This window comes from Hippopotamus amphibius, chromosome 8, assembly GCF_030028045.1.
Source record: "Hippopotamus amphibius kiboko isolate mHipAmp2 chromosome 8, mHipAmp2.hap2, whole genome shotgun sequence".
NCBI lineage: Eukaryota > Metazoa > Chordata > Mammalia > Artiodactyla > Hippopotamidae > Hippopotamus > Hippopotamus amphibius.
The window spans coordinates 102,161,482-102,182,717 of record NC_080193.1 but is presented as its reverse complement, the minus strand read 5'-3'; the positions used below and the strand labels follow the sequence as shown (position 1 = coordinate 102,182,717).

The 21,236-nt window shown below is 36.2% G+C and overlaps 1 protein-coding gene across 2 annotated transcripts in view; it reads left to right on the top strand.

The window, feature by feature from the left end:
• FAM117B (family with sequence similarity 117 member B) overlaps positions 1-21,236 on the top strand; it is an 83,497-nt gene that overhangs the window by 44,560 nt on the left and 17,701 nt on the right. For both annotated transcript variants that reach the window (XM_057746623.1, XM_057746624.1), the window contains exons 3-4: positions 11,251-11,343; positions 12,678-12,791. In XM_057746623.1, coding sequence (XP_057602606.1) covers positions 11,251-11,343; positions 12,678-12,791 — 207 coding nt within the window. The remainder of the gene's footprint in view (positions 1-11,250; positions 11,344-12,677; positions 12,792-21,236) is intronic.

Genomic DNA, 21,236 nt, shown 5'->3' with positions numbered 1-21,236 from the left:
ATGATGTATCACGTTGATTGATTTGCGTATATTGAAGAATCCTTGCATCCCAGGGATAAACCCCACTTGATCGTGGTGTATGATTTTTTTAATGTGCTGTTGCAGTCTGTTAGCTAGTATTTTGTTGAGGATTTTTGCATCTATATTCATCAGTGATATTGGTCTGTAGTTTTCTTTTTTTGTGACATCTTTGCCTGGTTTTGGTATCAGGGTGATGGTAGCCTCGTAGAATGAGTTTGGGAGTGCTCCGCCTTCTGCAATATTTTGGAAGAGTTTGAGAAGGATAGGTGTTAACTCTTCTCGAAATGTTTGATAGAATTTGCCTGTGAATCCATCTGGTCCTGGGCTTTTGTGTGTTGGGAGATTTTTAATCACTGTCTCAATTTCCGTACTTGTGATTGGTCTGTTCATGGTTTCTATTTCTTCCTGGTTCAGTCTTGGAAGATTGTATTTTTCTAAGAATGTATCCATTTCTTCCAGGTTATCCAATTGATTGGCATATAGTTGCTTGTAGTAGTCTCTCATGATGTTTTGTATTTCTGAGGTGTCCGTTGTGACTTCTCCTTTTTCATTTCTAATTCTGTTGATTTGCATCTTCTCCCTTTTTTTCTTGATGAGTCTGGCTAATGGTTTATCAATTTTGTTAATCTTCTCAAAGAACCAGCTTTTAGTTTTATTTATTTTTCTTATGGTTTCTTTCCTTTCTTTTTCATTTATTTCTGCTCTGATCTTTACGATTTCTTTCCTTCTGCTCACTTTGGGGTTTCTTTGTTCTTCTTTCTCTAGTTGTTTGAGGTGTAAGGTTAGGTTGTTTATTCGATCATTTTCTTGTTTCTTAAGGTAGGACTGTATTGCTATAAACTTCCCTCTTAGAACTGCTTTTGCTGCGTCCCATAGGTTTTGGGTTGTTGTGTTTTCGTTGTCATTTGTTTCTAGATACTTTTTGATTTCCTCTTTGATTTCTGTAGTGATTCCTTGGTTGTTTAATAGTGAATTGTTTAGCTTCCATGTGTTTGTATTTTTTGCAGTTTTTTTCCTGTAATTGATATCTAGTCTCATGGCGTTGTGGTCTGAGAAGATGCTTGATATGATTTCAATTTTCTTGAATTTGCTGAGGTTTGATTTGTGACCCAAGATGTGATCTATCCTGGAAAATGTTCCGTGTGCACTTGAGAAGAAAGTGTAGTCTGTCGTTTTTGGATGGAATGTCCTATAAATATCAATGAAGTCGAGATGGTCTAATGTGTCATTTAAAGCTTGTGTGTCTTTATTTATTTTCTGTTTGGATGATCTGTCCATTGATGTAAGTGGGGTGTTCAAGTCTCCCACTATAATTGTGTTACTGTCGATGTCCCCTTTTATAGCTGTTAGCATTTGCCTTATGTATTGAGGTGCTCCTATATTGGGGGCATAGATATTTACCATTGTGATATGTTCTTCTTGGATGGATCCCTTGATCATTATGTAGTGTCCTTCCTTGTCTCTTGTAATAGTCTTTACTTTCAAGTCTAATTTGTCTGATATGAGTATTGCTACTCCAGCTTTCTTTTGACTTCCATTTGCATGGAATATCTTTTTCCATCCCTTCACTTTCAGTCTATATGTATCCCTTGGTCTGAAGTGGGTTTCTTGTAGGCAGCATATAGAAGGGTCTTGTTTTTGTATCCATTCAGCCAGTCTGTGTCTTTTGGTTGGAGCATTTAATCCATTTACATTTAAAGTGATTATTGACATGTGTGTTCCAATTCCCATTTTCTGAATTGTTTTGGGTTTGTATTTGTAGGTGTTTTCCTTTTCTTGTGTTTCCTACTTAGAGAAGTTCCTTTAGCACTTGTTGTAAGGCTGGTTTGGTGGTGCTGAATTCTCTTAACTTTTGCTTGTCTGGAAAGCTTTTGATTTCTCCCTCAAATCTGAATGAGATTCTTGCTGGGTAAAGTATTCTTGGCTGTAGGTTTCTCTCTTTCAGGACTTTCAGTATATCCTGCCATTCCCTTCTGGCCTGCAGAGTTTCTGTAGAAAGGTCAGCTGTTATCCTGATGGGTTTTCCCTTATATGTTGTTTGTTGCTTTTCTCTTGCTGCTTTTAATATTTTTTCTTTGTGTTGAATTGTCGTTAGTTTGATTAATATGTGTCTTGGTGTATTTCTCCTTGGGTTTATTCTGTATGGGACTCTCTGTGCTTCTTGGACTTGGTTCATTATTTCCTTTCCCATGTTGGGGAAGTTTTCCACTAGAACCTCTTCAAATATTTTCACAGACCCTTTCTTGTTTTCTTCTTCTTCTGGGATGCCTATAATTCGAATGTTGGTACGTTTAAGGTTATCACTGAGGTCTCTGAGGCTGTCTTCTAGTCTTTTTATTTTTTTATCTTTTTCCTGCTCTGTGGCGTTTATTTCTTCCATTCTATCTTCCAACTCACTTATTCGTTCTTCTGCCTCAGCCATTCTGCTGGTTAGAGCATCTAGAGTATTTTTAATTTCAGTTATTTTGTTATCCATTGCTGTTTGTTTTTCTGAGTTCTTATGAACTGTTTCTTGTACTTTCTCTAATTTGTTATCGAGATTTTGTATCATTTTTACTATCATTACTCTAAATTCTTTTTCAGGCATTTTTCCTATTTCCTCCTCATTTATTTGGTCTTGTGGGTTTTTTTCCTGCTCCTTTGCCTGTATGGTGTTTCTTTGTTTCCTCATGGTTGTCCAAGTTTTTGGGGTTGCTTGTCCTGGTGATAGAGGTGTTTATAGAAGACTGTCCAAGCCTCAGACTAATGTCCAAGTATTGGATTAGACGAATATTCAGTCTTGGGTTTTTTTTTTTTGCGTTATTCTGTGACCAGCAGAGGTTCCTTTATTGTTCGTCTGTAAGCCTCGGTGTGTGGGGAGGGAGAGGGTGCAATAGTGGCTCCTTCTCCTGGGAGGGAGTGAGCAGTGGCGCACTGTTGCTTCAGTCAGGCTTGGAGGTGCCTGTTGCAGAGGGCGCTGGTGGCTCAGGCGTACACAGAAAGTCTTAGAGTTGGGCCTCTCTCGGGGTTTTTTCTTTTTGATGCTGGTTTTTTTTTTTTTTTTTTTTTTCTCTTGGCAGCCTCCCTGCTGCTGGCGTTGCAAGGAGTTTTAATCTAGCCCCGCCCGAGCGCCTGAGGGTGCTTGTTATCCCTGAGCACCTTATGTGGCCCCGCAGGGCGTCTCTCCGCTGCCTGTTGCAGAGGTGCAGAAAGAGAGAGAGAGGCTATGCGCGTGGCTCCTCCCCCCCGCCCGGGAGCCTGCAGCCTCCAGCCGCCATCATGGCCGGGCAGCTCTCAGGGATCGGCACTCCTCTCCGCGGACCTCCTCCCTCCTGTCCTCTCGGTCCGTCACCCTACCGGCAACAATGTTTCTCCCCCTGAACCAGCTCTCCGGTTCCCACGCTCCCGCTCCTGGACCCTCCGTTCAGCCGCAGATCGATGTCTCGGTCCGGGAACGCTGAGCTGCGCTGCGGACCCTCCGTATGTTTCTCACTCCCTCCCGTCTGCCACAGCTCCGCCGCTTCACCCTCTTTGAGCCCTCGTAGATGCCTCCCTACCGGCTATGTCAGGTTCTCCGCAGCCCTTTCCGGTGTCCGAGGCCGTCTGCTGGTGTTCAGCTGGTTCTCTGTGGGAATGACTGTGTCCTTCCGTGCATTCCCAATGCATCTGTGGAGAGGGATGCACTCCACGTCTCTCTACTTCGCCGCCATCTTTTTCCTCCAAAATTGTGACTTTTTAAACCAAACAGTTCTGTAGAACTCTGCAGTTGTTCAAAATCTGTAACTTTGCTGGGATTAGGGTACATTGTATAGAAAATGAATACAAATTCTTTTCCCATTTAGGTTATTACAGAATATTGAGCATCATTCCCTATGCTATACAGTAGAATTTGAAAAAGAATAGATACATGTATATGTATAACTGAATCACTTTGCTGTACACCTGAAACAAATGCAACATTATTAATCAACTATGCTCCAATATAGAATTTAAGAAAAATAAAATAAAATGAATACAGTCTCTACTTGCTTTCTGCTTAATCCACACCTTATGTTTAAATTAGTATGGATGCATTTTCTTGAACATTTCTGCAACCCTCTTTATTTCCTCTGCAGTTTCAGGTTCAGTGGGTTCAGATATTTTGTCTTACCAGTAAGAATATACAATCTTATGAGCCTTTGGGAGCCCATTGATCTGTGGAAGCAGTTCAGTAAGTCTTCAGCAAGTTGCTGTGACCTGACTCTGGCTACCACTTGACTGGTGTTCCTGTATTTTCTCTTGTTCGAAATGCTTTCCCACCATTTGCCTGCAATAGCTTACACTCTAATGCTCATAGAAGCCTCCTCCCAGTCCCATAGAATCTTGCCTACCTACTTTCCCTGTCCTTCCAGGTCTGGGTTAGGTGCCTTTCTTAGGGAACCTCAGTCATCACATATCATAATTGGCTATTTATTCCTTCTCTCCTAGAAAAAGCTCTTTGAGAATAAAAACTGTATTTCTTTAACTACAGTACCTTGCCAGATACATTAGAAGATGCATAATAGCTTACCAGTATACAATGCAAAATTGAACAAAATTGAAACATGCTTAATTAAAACTCAGTTTTACTTTTTATTAATACCTGAGTATCTTATAATAAAGGCACAGCTTCTTAGTTGAACAAAAAAAGGAATTATCTTTAGAATTAGAGGTTTAAGTAAAATTAATGACTTCTCCTGACTATTTTTTCCTGCCTGAACATCTTACCAGTTAAAATAACAAAGATGTCTTTTGCTCTTTATGCTTATTTTTATTTGTTTTGCCAATTAATACTCTTGGTCTCATCTTTAATTTGTTCTTAAATCTGTAGGAAACTTTTATATTTCTTTGCTTTTCCTTGAATTCTTATACTTAAAATTAATATCTTTAGTAATTTCTTTAATTTTTAAAAACTTTTCCTTTGGAGAAAAGTCTCAAGTTTATAGAAAAGTTACAAGAATAGTAGATTGAACATCAGTATACTCCTCACCTATATATTTACCTCACCTATATTTAAATTTTTGCATATTTTGTTTTTTTATGTATATATAGTTGTTATCATTACTGTTATTATTTGCTAGTTGTTAGTAATTTACAGACATTCTGACTCTTCTCAAATACTTCAGGATATATGTGAACAAAGACTTAAAAATATTACCAATATAATTATTAAATTCAGGAAATTTAACATTGATCCAGTGCTATTATTTAATATGTGATACATAGACACATTTTTTTCAGTTTTCCCAGTAATGTTTTCCTTAGCAATTTCTCCTGTAAGCTAGGATCCAGTGAAGGAGCACACATGACATTTAAATATCATGTTTCTTTAGAATCCTTTAATCTGAAAGAGTTCCTCAGTTTTTTTTGTCTTTCGGTTCATTGATATTTTTTAAGAGTGCAAGCTAGTATTTTTGTTGAATCTTCCCAACCTGGGTTTATCTGCTTTTTAAACAATTAGATTCAATACTTATATTTTTGGGAGGAATACTATATGTGATGTGTGTTCCTCTCTGTGCATGTGCATCAAGAGATGCCCGATGTCAGTAATGTTCAGTTTGACCCACCAGATTCCCTTTGTAACTGTACGTACATAGTCTGTGGGGAAATATTTGAGACTGTAAATATCCTGTTCCTCAACAAACTTTCACCTGTTGGTTTTGGCATTCGTTTATGATTCTTGCTTGAATCAGCAATTACTGTAGTAGTTCCAAATGATGAGTTTATAACTCTGTTGTCATTCTTCCTGCATTTATTTGTTGGTCTAATACTTTTTTAAAACCATTTTTATTTTTTATTTAGCTTTTATTAGAGTATAGTTGATTTATAATGTTGTGTTAGTTTCTGCTGTACAGCAAAGTGAATCAGTTATACATATACATATATCCACTCTTTTTGGATTCTATTCCTGTATAGGTCATTACAGAATATTGAGTAGAGTTCCCTGTGCTATACAGTAGGTTCTTATTAGTTATCTATTTTATAAATAGTAGTGTGTATAAGTCAATCCCAATCTCCCAATTTATCCCTCCCTCCCTTCCCCCTTGATAACCGTAAGTTTGCTTTCTGCATCTGTGACTCTGTTTTTGTTTTGTAATAAATAGGTTCATTTGTACCATTTTTTTAGATTCCACATATAAGCAGTATCACATTGTATTTATCTTTCTCTGTCTAACTTCATTCAGTATAACGATCTCTAGGTCCATCTGTGTCACTGCAAATGGCATTATTTGATTCTTTTTTAAATTTTTAAATTTTTTATTTTATTTATGGCTGCATTGGGTCTTTGTTGCTGTGCTCGGGCTTTAGTTATGGTGAGTGGGGCCTACTCTTCACTGCAGTGGGCAGGCTTCTCAGTGTAGTGGCTTCTCTTGTCGCAGAGCTTGGGCTCTAGGCGTGCGGGCTTCAGTAGTTGTGGCACACTGGCACAGTAGTTGTGGCTCACGGGCTTAAGAGTGCATACTCAGTAGTTGTGGTGCAGGGGCTTAGTTGCTCTGCGGCATGGGAGATCTTCCCAGACCAGGGATTGAACCTATGTCCCCTCCATTGGCATGCAGATTCTTAACCACTGCGCAACCAGGTAAGTCCCTATTTCATTCTTTTTTATGGCTAATATTCCATTGTGTGTATATATATATCTCTCTCTCACATCTTCTTTATCCATTCCTCTGATGATGGACATTTAGGTTGCTTCCATGTCCTGGCTGTTGTAAATAGTGCTACAGTGAACATTGGGGTACATGTATCTTTTTGAATTATGGTTTCCTCCAGATAGATGCCCAGGAATGGGATTGCTGGATCATATGGTAGCTCTCTTTTTAGTTTTTTAAGGACCCTCCATACTGTGCTCTATAGTGGGTGTACCAATTTACATTCCCACCAGCAATGTAGGAGGGTTCCCTTTTTTCTACACCTTCTCCAGCATTTGTTGTTTGTAAATTTCTTGGTGATGGCCATTCTGCTGGTGTGAGGTAGTACTTCATTGTACTTTTGATTTACATTTCTCTAATAATTAGTGATGTTGAGCATCTTTTCATGTGCCTCTTGGTCATCTATATGCTTCTTTGGAGAAAGGTCTAGTTAGGTTTTCTGCCCATTTTTTGATTTGTTTTGTTTTGTTTTGATATTGAGCTGCGTGAAGCTGTTGTATATTTTGGAGATAATCCCTTGTCAGTTGCTTCATTTGCAGATATTGTCTCCCATTTTGTGGATTGTCTTTTTGTTTTGTTTATGGTCTCCTTTGCTGTGCAAAAGCTTTTAAGTTTAATTAGAGCCCATTTGTTTATTTTTGTTTTTATTGTCATTACATTAGGAAGTGGATTAAAAAAGATCTTGCTGTGATTTATGTCAGAGAGTGTTTTGCCTATGTTTTCCTCTAAGAGTTTTATAGTCTCTCGTCTTACATCAGTGAATTTGGTAAAGTTGCAGGATACAAAATTAATACACAGAAGTCTCTGGCATTCTTATACACTAACAACAAAAGATCAGAACTAGAGATTAAGAAAATGGTCCCATTTATCATTGCATCAAAAAGAATGAAACTACGGCCTTACCACCCTGAATGTGCCTGATCTCGTCTGATCTCAGAAGCTAAATAGGGTCAGGCCTGGTTAGTACTTGGATGGGAGAAAGAATAAAATATCTAGGAATAAACCTACCTAAAGAGGCAAAAGACCCGTACTCAGAAAACTGTAAGATACTGATGAAAGAAATCAAGGATGACAGAAATGGATGGAGAGATATATCATATTCTTGGACTGGAAGAATCAATATTGTCAAAATGACTATATTACCCAAAGTAGCCTAGAGATTCATTGCAATCCCTATCAAATTACCAATAGCACTTTTCACATAATTAGAACAAAATTTTTTTACAATTTGTGTGGAAACACAGAAGACCCCAGATAGTCAAAGTAATCTTGAGAAAGAAAAATGGAGCTGGAGGAGTCAGGCTCCTTGATTTCAGACTATACTGCAAAGCTACAGTAATCAAAACAATATGGTACTGACATAAAAGCAGAAATATAGATCAGTGGAACAGGATAGAAAGTCCAGAGATAAACTCATGCACCTATGGTTACCTAATCTGTGACAAAGGAGGCAAGAATATATACAGTGGAGAAAAGAGAATCTCTTCAACTAGTGTTGCTGGGAAAACTGGACAGCTACATGTGAAAGAATGAAATTAGAATGTTCTCTAACTCCATACACAAAAATAGACTCAAAATGGATTAAAGATCTAATACTTTTTGACAGAAGTATTTCTTTATGAAATTGTCCTAAATGGATTTTACAAAATGTCAGTTGATATGACTTAAGATTCTGGGTTTTTTAACTTTTTACTAAGAAAATGTTCAACATACCAAAAAATTGGAAGGATATTACAGCTATCATTACATTTAAACATAGGCATATTTGCTTTACCAATCTGTATTTGTATGTGTGTTTTTGCTGTACTTTCTGAAAGTGTGTTGCAGATATCATGACACTTTATCCCTAAATCTTTCAGCATGTATCTTCTAAGAATAAGGACATTTCTTGTATAACCACAGTAGCATTAGCTCACCTAGGGAAATTAGTAATTACATAATATCATGGAATATCAAATTCATGTTAAAGTTTACCCAAGATTCCCCCCCCCCCACCTCCCTTTCTTCCTGCCTGCCTGCCTGCCTGCCTGCCTGCCTTCCTTCCTTCCTCCCTCCCTCCCTCAGGATCCGGTCTGAGATTCATGCATTGTACTTGGTTTCTCTTAGTTCCTTTTAATTTAGAACGATTCATCTCATACTTTCTTTTTGTGTATTTTAAAAAACTATTTATTTATTGGCTGTGTTGGGTCTTCGTTGCTGCTGTGCCAGCTTTCTCTAGTTGCAGTGAGCAGAGGCTACTCTTTGTTGCGGTGCGCAGGCTTCTTATTGCGATGGCTTATCTTGTTGCAGAGCACGGGCTCTAGGTGCATGGGCTTCAGTAGTCGTGGCACGTGAATTCAGTAGTTGTGGCTCATGGGCTCTAGAGCACAGGCTTAGTAGTTGTGGCGCAGAGACTTAGTTGCTCTGTGGCATGTGGGATCTTCCTGGACCAGGGCTCAAACCCAAGCCCCCTGCATTGGCAGGCGGATTCTTAACCACTGCACCACCAGGGAAGGCACTGGTCTATGTTATTTTATGAATTATACAACATATTTGTAAAAGAGATACTTTATCTTTTTTGAATTAGCAAGTAGAATTCTTTTTTGCACGACATGAATATCATATTCCCTAGTAACCTTTCACTTAATGGTTTTAGTGTCCATTGATGATCCTTGCCTAAATCAGTTATTTCCCTGGAGGTTGCCCCCCAAAAAGGTGATTTTTTTCCCCTTAAACACAAGATAGCATATTCTATACATTATTCTGCAACTTTGTTTTCACTTAAGGACATCATTCTATCCATATAGAAGAATTTCCCCTTATCTTAAAAGTTTTTACATCTTACATATAAAGAGATTTTGTTTCAAATAGGCTGTACATTCATTTATATAGTACAAAATTTGAGAGGTACCTTCTTCCCATGAGGCAGCCACTGATATTAGTTTCTTTTGTTACCATGTGTATTCTTCCAGATATACTTTATATGTGTGTGTATTCTTTCTGGCAGTCTTATACATAAAGGTAGCTTCTGTACATACTGTACTGAGCCTTGAGTTTTTCATTTAACAGTATCTCATGGAGATGATTTTGTATTAGTATATTGTAGATTTCCTTATTCATTTTTATAGCTGTGTATTATTCTGTTGTAAAGATAAGCCTTAATTTATGTAGCCAATCCTCTACATTTTTCTAATCTCTTATAAAAACAGTGCTGTGGGGAATAATATACGTCATTTTGTGCATAAAGGTGTAAATTTGTACATCTGCAGTGCACATTACCAAAAGATGAGTAGTTGTGTCAAACAGTATGTGCATTTGTAGCTTTGACAGCAGTTGCCAAATCACTTTCCATAAAGGCTGTACTAATTTTACATTGCACCAGCAATGGAGAAGAGTGTGTGTGATCAAACTGCTCAGTATCAGTGAAGTTTTAACTTGCATTTCTTTTATTATGGGGTGAGGTTGAGCAGATTTTCATGTGCTAAAAATAATTTTTTTTCTGATACAATGTTTTTAAGTTCTGGATTTTGTGTAACCACTAAGAATTTAACATTTTTAAAGTTGTACACTGCAGATATTTAAAGCAAGAAAAGACATAATTTGGAGGTTACGATTATATACTGTGGAGTCTTAGGTTTGTATCTTTGGCTTTGACATTTCCTAGCTGTGAGACCTTAGGCAACTTATCTAACCTCTCATTGTCACAACTTCCTTATCTGTAGAACTTGTAGAACTTTTTGTATTAGATCAGACAATACAGTGAAGACCTTTCACCGTACTTTCATAAAGCACAGTGCCTAGCACATAATAAGATCACAGGAATGTTAACTAATATTAGTATGCATTTGTTCAAAAAATGCTATGCTTATCATTATATAATAACTAATTTTTTAGTAATAGAAATGAAAGAAATAGGCTAAAATATTGCAATTAAGTAACCGATGCTAAAGAATTATAGGTAATTTGTGTTCTTTTAAATATTTTCTAATATCTGATTTTTCTGTAATAGGAATATATCTTGTAATAGAAAAATATGGTATACTTTTTTTTAGAAAGGGAAAATGTTTTCAGGTTTATTGAGATATCACTGACATTATAGCACTATATAAGTTTAAGATATGTCGCATAATGACATACATGTATTGCAAAATGATCACCACAATAAGCTTAGTTAACATCTGTCACCTCATAGTGTTACCAAAAAAACCTTTTTTTCCCTTGTGATGAGAACTTTTAGGATCTACTCTCTTAGCAACCTTCAGATATACCATACAGCACATGTTAATTAACTATAGCCATTGGGTTGTACATTGCATTCCCAGTACTTACTCATCTTATAATGGAAGTTTGTACCTTTTGAGCACCTTCATCCTGTTCCCCCTCTACTGACCCCGAGCTCTGGTAACCACAAATCTGATCTCTTTTTCTATGAGTTTTTTTTTAGATTCCACATATGAGATCATACAATATTTGTCTTTTTCTGACTTACTCCATTTAGCATAATGCCCTCAAGGTCCATCTCTGTTGTAGCAAATGTGACGTTCATTATTGTTAAATGATTAACTATTTTATTAAAATCTCTTCCTTCCTTTTCCCATTATAGACAGAGAGTGCATGGGCTGAAGAATACTCTGAAAAGAAGAAAGGGTCTCATAAGCGTTCAGCATCGTGGGGCAGCACAGATCAACTTAAGGAGGTCAGAAAAATGGTTCCAAGGAAGTGGGTGTGGAAGTTTGATCCCTTCATTGACTAATTCCTTGAAGTTGTGAGGAGCAAAGATTTGTCTGTTTCTGTTCTTTTTTAAATTTTGTTTGTTTTTTTGGTGGCTGTTTTGTTTACTTGAAAAATAAAAAACAGTTATTTTGTTGAATGAAGATTTGAATGGGGAAATGTATACATAACTTACTTGATTATGTGTTTTTCTTTATTTTTTAATAAGAGTCCGTAGCTGTTAATATAAATGTCAGATGTATAAGATTGTAGGATACAATAACAAATTGAACAAATTCACACTTACTATTTCTATATACAATGGTAGTATTTCTGAAATTCAGTAACCCAGTATAGCCAAGTTGATTATGGCCCTGTGCTATGATTACCATTTTTTTGTGCCTATAATTAGGACATTTGCATTTTATACATAATGTAGCAATAAAACAGAAAAATTCAGTCAAGGAATAATATGGGAGGACTTCCCTGGTGGTACAATGGTTAAGAATCCGCCTGCCAATGCAGGGAACACGGGTTTGATACCTGGTCTGGGAAGATCCCACATGCTATGGAGCAACTAAGCCCATGTGCCACAACTACTGAGCCTGCATGCCACAACTACTGAAGGCCGCATGCCTAGAGCCTGTGCTTCGCAACAAGAGAAGCCTCCGCAGTGAGAAGCCCGAGCACTGCAACAAAGAGTAGCCCCTGCTCACCACAACTAGAGAAAGCCTGTGTGCAGCAGTGAAGACCCAGTGCAGCCAAAAATAGATAGATAAATAAACAAACAAAAGGAATAATGTGGGACACGGATTGAAATTGTTATTTAAAGACTGTATCTGAATGCATTTCATAGCTTGAGTTGATTTTTTTTTTTTTTTTTGTGAGTTGATTTTTAAATAATACTGTTTACTATTTTGGAGCTGTTGAAGGTTAGGTGTTTGATAAATTAATTCTAAATGAAATGTGACTTGTAAGGGCAATGAGAGAATAATTATCATTTTTAAATTCTTTGTGAAAGCTATAAATATAATATAATTTATTCTAAATGCTGAAAACTTCATTTGTTTAGTACTTGGGAAGCTTAAAGTCTCAGAATAGTGTTGGAACATAATTTTTTCTTTGAAAGAAAGATACATTTATGCATATACAGATGTGTGTATATATATAAACTTTTTACAATAAATCAGGTTTTTGTGGGATGGTTTAAAAACTCATGAGATTTATTAAGGCTGAATTTTACTGGTTCTTATTAAGTACAGATAGATTTTATGTAATGTGGAAACACTCTGACGTACTTGTTATTTTTCCCCTTTTCAGATCGCAAAGTTACGGCAGCAATTGCAGAGAAGTAAACACAGCAGTCGGCATCATCGAGATAAAGAAAGACAGTCTCCATTCCATGGCAACCATGCAGCTATTAACCAGTGTCAGGTAGGAGCACAGATACCATAACATCCAGACAAGGGATTTGTTGTTTTCCTGGTCATGTATTATTTCATAGGTAACTGTTTAGGATAAAAATGTACACAAGCATATTTGAAACAGTGATTAAATACTGAATCACAGCTTTCATTAAAAAAAAATAGAATATTAAATTGACAAAATGATGTTTTCCGTTAGTGATCTGTGATATGACCTCTAGGAGATACAGATAGTTACATATTTTGACTTACTATATTTTTGTCTTTATCAGTTTGGTATATTGGAGGCGGAATAATAGAGATAAGCATTAGCTGTGGAACCAAGATCCTGGATAAGTAACCTGTTCTGTCTCAGTTTCCTTGTGTGAAGATAGAGGATGATAATGACACCTGGAGCATGAGTCTTTTAGTAGGGAAAATCTTTAACTTTGTTCCTTAATTGAACTCTATGAACTGTTCCTGTTGGCTCCCCCATAGAGCATTTCTCTTCAACTGAATTGAAATTGGGTGGGGTCCCTTAGCAAGGAGAGAGCAAGAAAAAGTTTGCCAGCCCCTTCTATAAATTGATAGCTTCTGATGATTGTCAAGTATATGTGGATTGTTTTCAAGAGAAAGTATGCGTAGAGGTATATATTTCAGTCTAATTGTGTCTTAAAATATTGATACATGGATCAAATTTGATTTCACAAATTTAGTTTGATTGTGGTTTCCAATAGCTTTTTTCCATATATAAGGCATTTTAATTATAAAATATGAATATACATTAGCACATTTAAAAACCTAAACAAACTGCATTTATATTTGGAGAAATAGAAAATGTTAAACGGACAAAACAAGAAATGAAAAATTTGAATAGACTAGTAATTGTCAAAGTTGGAATACTAATTATTCCACTCACTCTCAAAAGGCTACAGATCCACATGGTTTTGTAGGTGAATTTGCCAACCATCCAATCCCTCTAATTCATCCATAAATAATTTAGATGTGTTTCTAAGAGATAAGTCCAATTCTTATTTCCAATCCACATTTTTGCTTCAAGTAGAATAGAGGTTAAGATTGAGTTTTATTGAATTAAGTGATGGGTTTTAGCAGTTTATAACTTTCTGAAGTGATTTTTTTTAAAGTTGCATTAAATGTAGCAATTAAAGCAGTAAAATTATCCAAAATTTTCTTTTTTTTTTTCCCTTGCAAGTTGAATTTGCTTCATAAAGATTATTGAAGTTTGCATGAACTGCATTTTTGTCTAATTCTAAAATGTCTCTTTGTGGAGAAGGTGAGGACTAGAAAATACGGTAACTTGAAAATAAATTCATGTGGCTTGACTTTTGTACAGTTGACACAGCAGACATCTTGACTACTTGACTTGCTTTATTGAGTGTTAATAACCAAAAACTAAAAAGATGTATAACAAGTGTTAGCAAGGATGTGAAGAAATTGGAACCCTTATATATTGCTGGTAGGAATGTAAAATTGTGCAGCCATTTTGGAAAACAGCCTGGCAGTTTCTCAAAAGGCTAAATAAATATAGAGTTACTGTATAACCCAGTACTTCCTCTCCAAGGTGTATATCCAAAAGAATTGAAAACATACATTCATATTAAAAACTTGGACACAAATGTTCATAGCAGTGTCGCTCACAGTAGCCAAAATTTGGAAACAACCCAAATGTCCTTCAATCAATGAATGGATAAATAAGATGCAGTATATCCATACAGTGGGATATTATTCAGTCATAAAAAGGAATGGGATACTGATATGTGCTGCCATATGGGTGAACCTTGAAAACATTATGCTAAGAAGCCAGACACAAAAGAACACATATTGTATGATTTTATTTACATGAAATGTCCAGAATAAGCAAACCCATAGAGACAGATTGTAGATGGGTGGTTGCCTAGAGCTGGGAAAGTTGAGGGGAAATGGACAGTGACTGCTAATGGGTGAGGGACTTATTTTTGGTGTAATTCTAAGATTAATTGTGCTGATGGTTGTACAGTTTTGTTCAGTAACCATTCAAAAACAAAAGTTGTACACTTTAAATGAGTCAGTTGTATGGTATTGTGAATTATTTTCCAAATAAGCTGCTACCCAAAAATCTACCAACCAACATAAAAAACGAATAGATAAAATACAAATATAATTGCCTGGGAACAATAGATTAGATGCTAACAAAGAACCCAAAAGTAACCTGGGAGGTCGTATAACTCCAGAGGATCTGCTCTGAGATCAGATTATTTAGCTTAAGTTCTGGGTCCTGCTGCTTGCTGGCTGTATGAAGTTCCTCGGGTTCTCTGCATTATAGTATTTGTGTTTGTGTGCTGTCCCGAGGTGTAAATGGGATAGAATGTTACAAAACAGTTAATGCGATTCTTGGCACATAACTGCTCAATAAATCTTAGGTTGCTTCCAGTTGGATTTTTTACTAGACTTCTCTGCTGATTTCATATTGAACTTATTTTCTAAAGCTTTTATCATCATCAAAATATTGCATGCTTATTACAAAAATTTTAGGAACTGAAAAAGTCAAATAGAAAAATTATACCTCAATTAAGCTGTTACTTTTTAAAAAATCAAGTAGGAAAACAGTCATCCAGAGTCTCACTCTCGAAAGACAGCTATTCCTTACATTTTTTTCTTCTTTTTCATTTTTCATTCCTTGTAGAGATCATACCATATGTTAGACTTCATATATTCTAAAAAAAATTTATTTAATGTGGAAAAATGTTTATGTTATTACAGGATGCTACAGGAACATTTTTAATGTTTCAGATTCTGTAGAGCATTTCCCTAATTTTGGCCATTATTTGGGTCCAGTTCCTGTGTGCTTAAAGCTTTTTCTATATTTATACTTTTCTAGGAGTAGATTTTTCATTATTTGGTTAAGAAGTTTGAATATTTGGCGTCTCTTTAACTTTTCTCTTCATAGGCTTTCCAAGTTATTACATTTTTTTTTTGTTTGGAGTTCATGATATGTAGATTATTCTTATTGGGAAATTCCTTTAGTATCCTTTAATGATCCAGGACAGTATTGCTCTGCTGATAGTTGATAGTCTATAACTACTAGTTAACAAAAGATCTTTTTCTTGGGCTTACAATGGATTTTTTTACAGTTAGAAAAGAATCCTCACATACTTTTTTGAGTGATTCTTTCCCTGGAAATTTGGGATTCAGGGAACTATTTGTTATGAAGAATAAATGCTGCCAGATTTCTTAGGATAGAGAATCTTTTCACATGTCATTGGTTTCCAAAATTGACAAAGCCCTCAGATACTTAAGGTATCATATTTTTAAGGAGTATTTCAAAAAATATTCTCATTAGAAGATGTAGCTAATACATTTCAGGATTGTTTGATTGATGATTAGAGTCAGATGTTAGTAACAGGAGAGCGGGAAATACAGCATCTTCCCAGCCGCATAAACTAATGTAGGAGTGAGAACTTAAAAATCATGCAGGTGTTTCTAGCTGTTATAGCCTCAAGCAAGAGAACCCTCCCATCGGATTTTCTTATTTCTTCATCTGGGCTGGGGACATGATAGTTTTGTAGTAGCTTAGGGTTTGAGAGCAAAGGGATAGTGAAGTAGAAAGGGAAAAAACCTATTTTCATCTGAGGAGTAAGAGGAGCTTAGCACTTTAAAGAGAAAATTGCTGCTCTGCAGTAGAATCTTTGTATGCCAGTCCAGGACATCATTGCTGTTCTTGGAAGTTTTAAGATTTTGCCACTTAGAAGTCAAAAGAGTAGGTGCTTCAGCTGTGACCATTTATTATAGAGTATAGATGTAGCTTAGAAGAACCAAGAGGGGGATGCTAGATAAGAGGACAGTGATTGCTGGAGGACGGAAGTAAAGTAATGCTGACAGGACAGGAGGAATCAAGGCCACCTGGAGGCCCCTACAAAAACCCTTGAGTTAGGAAAGCTTTTTTTCCAGTGCTTTCTAATTTTTTTAAACCATTCTAAACATCAGTTTTGACCTCCCTTTTGTTATATTAAGGTTTCTGGCTCGTATTTCTCTCATAGATCTCTGTTGAATTACTGAACAGACGTTTTCCCATCCTACTTGCCTATGAAGGCACATTCTTCTTCCTTTGAAAATTTAACTCTTTCTTTCTTTACCCTGCTCAGCTACTGCTTCAGTAGGTATTCTTCCCATCTTTCCATATGACTCTATATGTCATATCACAGTCTTATCCCCGCACTTTGAAACAGATATTTAAGTTATAATGTAGATTGACCTCTTAAGATTCAGGATTAGCCAGACCTTCTCTTGGGGTTCTTTCTTTGTTAGTTAATTCTCAGCTTTTTTGCAGAATTTGATCTTTAAGCTATAATGTATATAGATATATATGGAGAATGTAATTTGAAAAAGAAAACTTTAAAACAGCAATTTGCCTAATTGAAATCTTAACTGAGTGGAAAAATTCTGATTTGAAGAGAAAGAATCAAAAACTGAGCAAATAGGAGATCCTTGTTGTTTCAAGAGGACAGATCTTAGGAAAGATAGATTTTGCCTAACTACATTGAAGGATTTTTACTCTTTTGGAGCTGTCTCAGGATACCTCTCAGTTAATATGATAACCCACTTATATTTACATGTACTGATTTATATTTAGAAATGTAGATTTTATTACAGAAAGCTTTGTAGATATGGGGAAAAAATTATATACGCACACATAAAATTCCTTAAGAGCCCTTGAAATGAAGCATAAAAGTTAAAGTATAATCATTTTTGTTATTTTTAGATATTTTAGAATATAGTTTATGTCAGGAATAAAATCAAAGGCCTATTATCTTTTATTTCTGGAACAATAGCAGTATGTTTAATGCAGAAAATCTTTCCCAGGCAGTTTGGGTGGATTATTTTTCTTCTAATCATGTAACTATTTGCTAGTTAAATGAATTACAGTTGAACCTTTGCTTCACTTACCTAAAATGGTGTGTTTACCTTAGACAAGTAGCCATTTTCTTTCTTTCTTTTCCTTTAAATAGATTAAACTATTGATAAATACTTGCTGGTATTTAGATTACTTTTGAGAAAAACTTCTTACCATTTGAGTAGGATACGACTTCTGTAGCTGCCTGGAAAGGCAGTAACAAGATGTACAGTTAGTTACTACACTGGTAGTTTCCTGTTATGTGCATTTCTCATCAGGACACCCAGGAAACTTGAGCTTTCTGTTCTGAACAAGCTTACCAGTAGATCTTTATGGTTCTACAATCGAGGAAGGTCACCATTTTGCGGAAACCTTGACAGATCATCTTCCCCTTCTAGTCTTCTCCTTCCTCATTTCTGTGACTTAACAGTTATAAACCAAATGCAGCCTGAAAATGGCATCCAAAGCAAGCCATTATCTTTGTTTTGTGACATTTAGGAGAGAAAATTAAGTTTAGAATTGAGTACCTTTCCCACAATACAAAAAATAAAAGTTCTGTTTGTAATGTATATACTAATAACTCCTGAGATCTTTCTTCAGCTGTACCAGTTCCTTGTCACCTCATTATTTTCTGACACAGGAAGAGTCCAGACACAGGAAGGATGACTGCCTGACAGAAATGTTCTAATATGCTCTCCACTGCACATTAGTGAGCTGTGGGTTTCTTTTAACCTCTAGGTGCTTTGGCCTGAATCAATTTCCTGTCACCTCACTATTTTCTATTGCCACTACCTTGAGAAAGGTTTCTTTCCTTCTTTGACCCATCATGAACCAAAGCATGTTCTTAGCTTCACTCTCCCACTCTTACCCCTGCATCAGGTACGTATCTAATTGGAGAGTTTTTTTTTTTTTTTTTGAAACCTTTGTTATGATTATACTTTGGGATTTTACTTCCGTTGCTAAGGAAACAAGAGGGTGAGAATAGGTTAAAAAAAATTTCCTTCAAGGTGTTAGTGACAGCTCTTAGTGATGTAAAAGACTAATAAGAAATAGTTTCAGTGACTCTCTTAAGCATTATTTCACTGAAGTTAAAAGTAGGAAAGTGAAGACCTTGGAATGAGAATAGGGCAGAGGGTGGAGAATGCAAGTTATTACAAGAATAGAATGGAGTAGTGGCCTTTGCTGTTTGCCTTCCTCTTCCCGTCCTGTCCTTATCACAGTTCTGTCACAGGGTGAACCAGTGCTGGCTTGCTGATGAGGCTGTCGGGAAGTGAGGGAAGTTACTGGCTTTGTAACACTGGGATGGAAGGATTGAGGAATAGGGTGTCTGAAAGGCAGCTGACTGGGCTGCTCGATACTTAGTTGACCTCACTTATAATGGACATACCTAACTTCTGAGGGGACTGCTTTTTTTTTTTTTTTTTAATAATTTCTTTTTATTGGCTGTATTGAGTCTTCATTGCTGCACACGGGCTTTCTCTAGTTTTGGCGAGCGGGGGCTACTCTTGGTTGTGATGTGCGGACTTCTCATTGTGGTGGCTTCTCTTGTTGTGGAGCATGGGCTGTAGGTGCACAGGCTTCAGTAGTTGTGGCCCGCAGGCTCTAGAGCACAGGCTCAGTAGTTATGGTGCATAGGCTTAGTTGCTCCATGTGGGATCTTCCTGGACCAGGGCTTGAACCCGTGTCCTCTGCATTGGCAGGCAGATTCTTAACCACTGCGCCACCAGGGAAGTCCTGTGGACTGCTTTTTAAAAAATATTCTTCCCACCTTTCATCCATTTCAGCATGTAGCTCTCTCTAGGCAAAGACCTAAGGAGAGAATAGTAGTCAGACGGGAGCATGATCCAGAACGATTCTGTTAGCTAGTCACTTTTCCTTTTGTTTTTCAATTATCACATAGTAAAATTGACTTTTTTTTTTGTGGTTGGCATACAGCTACATGAATCTTAATACATGTATAAATTCATGTAACTGTCCACCACAGTCAGGATACGGTGACACAGGATATTGTATGAGAATAATTCCACACCCTCCCCCCAGATTTCCTCATGCTATCCCTTTATAGCCACACACACCCCTCCTTAACCTCTTGTAATCGCTGATTTGTTGTCCATCACTGTAGTGTTAAATCTTTTTGAGAATGTCATATGAATGGAATTTTACAGTATGTAATTTTTTGAGACTGTCTTCTTTTACTCAGCGGTAGTGCCTTTGTGATTTATCCAAATTGTGTATATTAATAGTTTGTTCCCTTTTATTTTCTAGTAGTTTTGGAGATTATGAAGAGAATTGCTGTAATTATTCTCTTGCAGAATTTTGCATAAACATAAATTTTCATTTTTCTAGGGAAAATACTCAGGAATGGGATTGCTTGTTCATATAGTAATTGTATCTTGAACTTAATAAGAAACTGTAGAACTTTTCCAGAATGTTTGTTCCATTCTCATCAGCACTTGGTATTGTCAGTATTTTTTGTTTTAGCCATTCAAATAGATGTGTAGTGACATTGCATCTTGATATTAATGAATATCTTTTCATATGGTTACTTGACATCTGTGTATATGTCAGATATACAGTAGTGTATGTTCAAATGTACACTACTATATATTTGACAAAATGTAGTGTATGTTCAAATATTTCGCCCATTTTTAAATCAGGCTGTTTGTTTTCTTATTATTAAGTTTGGAGAGATCTTTATATATTCTAAATACAACTCCTTTTGTTGTCTATTTGAGTTACAAATATTTTTTCCCAGTCTGAATTTGTCTTTCATTCTCTTGACAGTGTCTTTCATAGGGCAAAAGTTTTTTTAAAAAATAATTTTGAAGAAATCTATTGTATCATTCTTTTCCTTTTTCTCCAGATTTATAGAGATATAATTGACATAACATTGTGTATTTAAGATATACAGTGTAATGATTTGATATATGTATAGATTGTGAAATTATTACCACAGTAAGATTAGTTAAGACACCTATCACCTCATGTAGTTTTTTCTTTTCTGGTGAGAACTTCTAAGATCTATTCTTTTAGCAACTTCCAAGTATATAATACTGTCATTTTAACTGTAGTCACCATGCTGTACATTAAATTCTCAGTACGTATTTGTCTTGTAACTGGAAGTTTGTATTCTTTGACTCTTTACCCATTTCTTCCACCACCCATCTGCCCCTGGCAACCACCTATCTACTCCTGTTTCTATGAGTTTTGGCTTTTTTAGATTCCACATGCAAGTGAGAACATACAGTATTTGTTTGTCTGATTTATTTCACTTAGCACAGTGACCTCAAGATCCATCCATGTTGTCTCAAATGGCAGGATTTCCTCTTATATGGCTGAATAATATTTCATTGTTTATGTGTGTACTACATTTTTTTTATCCGTTCATTCATCAGCAGACACATAAGTTGTTTCCATGTCACGGTTATTGTAAATATTGTAAATGCTGTAATGAACACGGAAATGCAGATATTGTAAGGAGTAAAAATATTTTGCTGTTCAATTTGGCAATGTGAATAAAAATCCTGAAAATCTTTCCTGCATTTTGAGCCAATAGTTTTTCCTGTCCCAGGATTGTATCCTAAG